Genomic DNA, 2971 nt, shown 5'->3' on the forward strand with positions numbered 1-2971 from the left:
CTGACTACAATTCATCTATCCCCGGAAAAGTCCACAAAAATTGTGATGACAATCTGCTACTTGCATAATTTTTTAAGAAAAAATTATGCATATTCGTACTCGTTATCTCTACCTGTAGATAATCCAAACGCAACAAACATCCCTTTAGCAAATCTGCAGCCGAGTAAAAATCAGAATGCAGCGAATATTGCAAAGGACACCAGGAACAATTTTTGTGATTATTTTAATACAAGCGGAAAAATATAAATGAAACAATTAATACTTATTTTTGTTATATTGTCTATTTTATTACTTATGTTTTTACTACGTTTTTTATAACATATTCATTGTTTATTTTGGTTTTTTTTAATAATTAAGTATAACTTTAAGTATAAAGAAAATCTATTTATGTATCTTTTAAAATATTATGTCTAAATGAAAAATGAAATTAAATATTTAAATAAATTTAAAATAAACTGAATCTACTTTTAATAAAATTTTTTTTTAAAGTTTTATAAATATGAAAAGTAATTTAAGAAAATTCCTCATCTATCACGATATCTTCAATGCTTCCGTACTGCTGTTGTTCTTCTACACCAACATATGGCAATGGGTGAACAGGAGATATAGCTGGAATATAGATGTTTGATGTTGATGCATGGCTTTGTGAATTGTAAAAAAAAGGAGGTGAAGGACCATTACTTGAAGAAGACGCATAGTTTGGCGAAAATGATTGTGACAAGTGATGTGTCGTTCCGCGAGCTGATATACCCTCTACAACTTTGTAAGAGTATAAATCCAAATTTTCTAAAGTTGCCTGGTAGAGTACTTCATTTATCATTTTATTTGCATATATTTGTTGGTTGGAATTCAACTTTCGAAATTGTGTTGCCCAACCGATACTTAGATTAGTCGCATCGTCTTGCTGTTGGCTTGTTTTTAAGCTCTCTATTGCGTCATTTAACAATGTAGTCCTTTCACTATCTGTACGTATTCGACGTTTGTGAGCCGGCTGTTCCTAAAATAGTAGAAAACAAAATAGTTAATATTTTTGATTTCTATTTACTTTTTAAAAGCATATTTTTATTTGCTAAAGCCATAAACACACACCTCTATCACACTTCCGTTTAACGGTTCTTCCATTGACGTCACTCCTGTAATTTCTGACTCTTGATCTTTAAGAAATCCTAAATCGTCGAAATGCCAGAGGGATGACGTATATACATCACTAACACCTGCACCAGACCTCTCGCTTTGTACAATTTTCTTCAATTCTCTCCGATAACCACTTCGCAAAGTATTAATTTTTTTTTTTACCATTTCAATGTTCGCGTCAGGGTAAATTTCTTTTAATTTCTCCACTAAAACTTTGTAGCTTTCAGCTTTTAAACTTCTATTATGATAATCATTGTCTTTAATTTTCCACAACGAAAGTAAGCTTTCGTAAATGCCAATAAATTCTTTCCAGAATTCTTCATTTACAAATACCATTTTTATAAAAACTTCTTTATTTATTAAAACTTTTTAAGGACACATTTAAATTTAAGAATGATTTCTATACTCGCGCACGTTAAATGTCTTTACCTTTAAATTTAAATACTAAATCAAAAACTCATATTTCTTTGGTTAAATAGTAAAAAATATAAACCAGTCATTTGAGATTTTAGTCAATATTACTACCTGTAAAATTTTATAAATAATAAATTTTTCGCAGGTAAACAATTCAAATAACATTTAAAATATAATATTCTTTGTAATTTAATGTTTGGTTATTTTTATATTTTTGGTAACTCATGGTTATTAATATTTTAATTTTTTTCAATAACTTGTTTTGGAAATTAAGAAATTTTACCTAGGTAGAAAATACAAATATTTAAAATAAAATTCATTCATATTTGCAAAGCATCGCATGCTAACGACAAATCATGCGTGCATTTAAACGATGTTTACGCTTCCATTTCTCAAAATAAATAAAATTTTGCATGCCGACCAAATCCGACTGTATATGCAAAAACACGATCGTGGTTGAAGAAATATCAAAATTTTTTGATTTTCGTCAACACATTTCTTACGTGCGGTGCAGACTATCATACTGGTATGTCATACGAGAGAGAAAAACGTCGTATGACACACAGGTATGATAGTCTGCCACCTTTACCAACGTGTTGGCGTGCTCACCAAAATTTTTGTGAACAGGTCTCGCATACGCGTTGTGTATGATAGTCTGTCACCCCTAACGATTCATACGTCATACAAGAGCATTTTTGCCTTGCAAATTTATTGTGAGCAGGTGATATATGTAAAATTTTAATATGAATTTAATATGTTTTTTTATTATTTTATTATTATTGTATTTATTATTATTATATTTATTATTATTAAAATTACACTTATAAATTTGTGTTAAATATTTAATTGTATTTTAGTTAAAAAAAATAAATTTTTACATAAAATTCTTATAAAAAATTAAAATACAATTAAATATTTTATATAATATATTATATATTTTATTTAATTTATTAAATATTTTATTTTCTTTTATTTTAATTTATAAACGATGATTATAAGTAAAATTTTTTTTAAAAAAACATCTAAATATAAACATAATTAAATTTATAAAAAAACATATTGAAAATTGGTCGTAATAACAATTAATTAATAACCTAAATTTAAGATATAATACTTTGTATTCTAAATATGCTTTTCTTTGTTAAAACTTGTTATTAAAATAAAAGAATTTTAAATGTTAATAACCTTTAACTAACAAAAATATGGAAATGATCAAATTTCTTGAAAAACAATGAAGATATTTACATTCTTATGTATATATATATATACATTATTTGTATGATCTATTTATGAAAAATTTCTTAAGAAACTTTACAGGTAGTGAATGAAATTAACTACGGTCCTTTACTGATCTTTTCATTTTAACTACTGTGCTTAATGACCAATAAACCTAAAAAAAATATGAATATGGATGCAGATAAAG

At 26.4% G+C, this 2971-nt stretch overlaps 1 protein-coding gene across 1 annotated transcript; it reads right to left on the reverse strand.

Moving 5' to 3' along the window:
* Positions 1 to 511: 511 nt before the first annotated feature.
* Positions 512 to 1470, reverse strand: LOC119673426. The gene is made up of 2 exons (XM_038084696.1): positions 1090 to 1470; positions 512 to 997 (listed from the first exon to the last, which is right to left on the reverse strand). Exons 1-2 carry the CDS (start codon positions 1468 to 1470, stop codon positions 512 to 514), a joined length of 867 nt encoding a protein of 288 aa, XP_037940624.1.
* Positions 1471 to 2971: the final 1501 nt, after the last annotated feature.

Source organism: Teleopsis dalmanni, chromosome 1 (genome assembly GCF_002237135.1).
Source record: "Teleopsis dalmanni isolate 2A chromosome 1, ASM223713v2, whole genome shotgun sequence".
Lineage (NCBI taxonomy): Eukaryota > Metazoa > Arthropoda > Insecta > Diptera > Diopsidae > Teleopsis > Teleopsis dalmanni.